Source organism: Trichechus manatus, unplaced genomic scaffold, assembly GCF_000243295.1.
Source record: "Trichechus manatus latirostris isolate Lorelei unplaced genomic scaffold, TriManLat1.0 scaffold00014, whole genome shotgun sequence".
Classification (NCBI taxonomy): Eukaryota; Metazoa; Chordata; class Mammalia; order Sirenia; family Trichechidae; genus Trichechus; species Trichechus manatus.
Window position 1 is genome coordinate 23214981 of NW_004443950.1, and position 3928 is coordinate 23218908.

Genomic DNA, 3928 nt, shown 5'->3' on the forward strand with positions numbered 1-3928 from the left:
TGACCTTGGCTATCTTCAGTCGAAGAGAACCTCTCGAAGGGGTGATGTCAGGGGCTCATGGGAGGCAGGGGGCACCGAGGGAGCTGGGCAGGCCAGGTAGCAGAAGCCACAGCCAGGGTCGTGCAGCCAGAACAGTCCAGTAAACACGAACCACTGTTACTGGGCTATGGCCATGAGATGTTCCTGTCACCCTGGGGTCCCTCTCTCCAGGGGGGCCAGGTGGCTCAGGCCTGGTCAATGCTTGTCCCCAAAGCTGTCCAGGGGTGGGGAAGAGGGTGATCTGGTCACTTTGGCTGTCATGGGAGAGAGATCCACCTCCCACAAATCTTCACACACTGACAGCATGGTAATTCCCCAAGGAAACGCCCAGATAATGCCGTTTTGAAAGAAGGATGGATGATAGACGGCTAAAAAATGCAAAGGTCTGTGGACTAGTTTGGGTCCTTCCAAAATCAGAGCCTGAGGCAAGGGCTTGGGTGAAGGTAATTTATTTGGGGGTGATTCCAGAAAGCAGGAGGCAGGGAACAGAGGGACTGAGCTGGGAAGGAGGCAACACCAACCTGGGTCACTGCTGTAAGCAGTGGGAGCTCCGCTGTACACGGAGGAGCAGGCAGAACGCCTTCCAGAAGGATCCACATGAGGACAGGAGATGGGGACATTTAACCAGGGGATCCTCCAGGGCTGGCACCCCCTCCCCAACATGCTCCAGCTGTCCCTGCTCTTGAGCCAAACAGGCTTTGGGCCTAAGAGGAAGCCTGGGCTTGAGGTAGGGCCTCGGTCAGCATTCTGGAAGCAGGACATGGCACACAAAGTACATGCTGTTGTCACAACACACCTACAGCTCACATCTTGGTGCCTGAGGGATTCAGAGGTGGGAGCGTAGTTGGTGCTCATGCCAAAGAATGATCACAAGAGTCATTTGCATGTAATTGTCTAAATCCCCCTTCTTGTCTTTACTGATGGTAGAAATCGGAAAACTGGGAACTTTGTTTATCGTAACAAGCAAAGACAGACTCTCTTACCTTTCTGCCTGGTTTTGTGGCTTCTTCGTGTGATTTCTATTTTGTAGACAGTATACACAGTAGCCTACCAAATCCTATACATCTCTTTAATAAACCAAAACCAATTGCTGAAATATTTCCTGCTTGATAGATCATTTTCTTACTCCCTGTCTCATAAAATTTAGGGGGGAGGTGGCAAATTTCTCATTTATTTGACTGATTTTAATTTTCTACATGGTCAGCAAATGCATCTGTCAGACCTGGGTTTGCCTATTGATTTGCAAAACCTCCGCGCGGCCGTTTTGGTAGTCCTGGGGCGTGCCTCTCGGTGCGTTCAACAGCCCGGCGCTGGCAGGGGTGATGGCTGACGTTTCTTTAGTTTTATCTGACTTGGGGTTTTCCGTGTTATTTTTGATGTGCGGCATGCCTGGTTTACCCCACACCTCTGCGTCCATCCTGACAGGTGGCCTGTGGTTCACACGGCCAGCACCGTCTCTCCCCGGCACTGCCGGCCTGGAACGGCTCAGGACGCGCTGCTCTCTGTGGCTGATGCAACGTTACACATATGCCGTGTGTCACACACAGCCCCTTGTCCAAAGATTGATCCGTGTTCTTAGCGGGCTCCGAGACTCCCACACGGGCTGTTTTGTGCTCAGACACCCCGACTTGATGGTTCTTGTTTCCACATCTCTCCATACCTTGGAAAGAGATGCAATAAGGCTGCCACTTCTGGTGATGGCTGCTCGTGAAAAAGTACCGGCTTTTGTCCAGAGGACAGCACTCAAGCTGGCAGGAAGTCCAGCCAAGCCTGTGTCTAATAAGACTCCAAGCATCAGGGCTCTGAAGAACAATTGGAATGCTGCTTCAATTCAACTCCATGTGTTTGACGAGCCCCTGTAACCCGTCCCCTTCCTGTGACAAGTAATCATTCCTGCCCCCTGGGTCCCTTTCTAGGAGTCCCTGGGTGATGCAGACAGTTAAGCTCTTGGCTACTAACCAGAAGTTGTCTGTTTGAATCTATCCAGAGGTGCCTCGAAAGAAAGCCTGGCCTGGTGATTGTCTTTCAAAAGATTTTAGCCATCGGAGCACAACTCCACTCTGACACACACGCAGCGGTCATGAGCTGGAATCGACTTGACGGCAACTGCTTTGGTTTTTGCTGGAGGGTTCTTTCCACTTTCCACTTCTATTACTTTGCGTATCCGGTTCACTGTGGATGTATTTATTCATCCTGCTGGGCCACCAGCTCCTTTTCAGAGATGATCCTGCCATAGTCATCTCTTTCTCCTATACAGGGTATTCACGGAGTAACAACCAATGTGTGTTTGTTGAGCGCATACGTGTTGTTAACGCCTAGGCTCTGCCGAACCTCTTGGGTCCATGGCCTTATGACACACGATGATCCCAGTCTCTTCTTTTCCCATTCCTGGTTGCCATGTCTCTGGCACTTGGGCCAAACAGATCCAACCCCTTTATGCCACTTTTTGGGGTGGTGGGGTGTGGCAGGAGATCAACCACCCAGATGCATCTCAAGATCCCTAGTAAGTGGTCTGCTGGGTGTCTCCACAGTCAGCCACCAGGAAGGAAAAAAAAAAAAAAAATCAAGTTCCTGGAGTGCCTTCTTTGATAGAGTACACATGCTGATAACAGGTGGGAAGTTACATCTTCATTAATTGAATCTTACATTTTTGTGAAATGGCTTTTTCTTTAATTAAAAATATTTTATTGCTTTTATCTTATTACTGAAGGAATAAATGTTCATCACAGGTAAGTCGGCCATCACAGTCAAGCACAAAAGCACACACAATCCTACCCACATGGAGGCGTAAACCTTTAACAACTTAGTGGATAACCTTCCAAATCCTCATTTATGTGTGTGTTTCTCTCTCTCTCTCTGTATAATAAAACTGGGATTCAAATCCTATTTTAAACATGCTACAGGAGCTTGCTATTTGAAGGAATTCTAAAGTGAATCCTTTTGAGATGTGAATAATTCCCCTGGAATTTATTTATGCTACTGGCTCAGGCAAAATCCAGAAGCCATAAACTGTTTATGGTTCAGGGAGGGGTATCTGACAATCTTTGACAATTTCTATTTCTGTCTCTGCCTCTATATCCATTCACGAATCCATCCACCCATCCATCCATCCATCCATCCATCCATCCACCATCTATTAGCCTATCATATATTTCCTAATTGAGTGTTGAGAGATTGACATAGAGAGTCAGGCAGGAAAGCCAGGGCTGGGTTGATTGAGTGCCCTCCATGGGGAGCCTCACACACACAGTGCCACATATTTATGGCGTTCCCGAGGACTGGAGTACACGGCGAAAGATTAACATCCTGGCTGCACAAATTAAAAATACTCTATTATTTGCAGCATGGAACGGACAAGCTGAAGATCAGCATCTTCTCTTTGAATAACATAATTGAATGTCTCTCAGCCTGAACCCCTCACTGTATTGATTTGAATTAATTATTTGTGCATTTGTAACCTTCCTGCTTCCCCAGCCCAGGGGTGCCCCACCTCGCAACACTGCATGGCCACCTCTTCCTAAGCCGTCACCCTGAGTCTGGCAGCCTTTGACAGTGTCTGAGGACAATTAATCAGACAAATGGAATCAGTTTTTGCTGATAAAGGAGAGCCTTCCCTGTAAAAGTGACATTCCATTTTATGGGAATTAACGCTCTGAAAAGTGAATGCGGTCTGCCTTAGTTAAGAGCACCGACTCACTAGGACCCAGTTGGAGAAGCTGTGGGGGAGCTGAGGGTGGGGAGCAAAGTTTTACCCTCCAGGGGTTAGTGCTGGGTCAATGAAAGGGCTCCTGAGCAATAATGGCTCAGACTTTTGGTATTTAGGGCACAGGAGTATGTTGAGCTGTCCTTACAGGCAAGCCGAGGATTAATCAGTTATGCAGATAGCGTT

At 48.2% G+C, this 3928-nt stretch overlaps 1 protein-coding gene across 1 annotated transcript in view; it reads right to left on the bottom strand.

Annotated features, from left to right (window-relative positions):
* Window positions 1-1426, bottom strand: part of POP4 (POP4 homolog, ribonuclease P/MRP subunit) — a 32526-nt gene extending 31100 nt beyond the window's left edge. Inside the window, exon 1 of the mRNA XM_023726784.1 lies at window positions 1272-1426. Within this exon, the coding sequence (XP_023582552.1) occupies window positions 1272-1426 (155 nt within the window). The remainder of the gene's footprint in view (window positions 1-1271) is intronic.
* Window positions 1427-3928: the final 2502 nt, after the last annotated feature.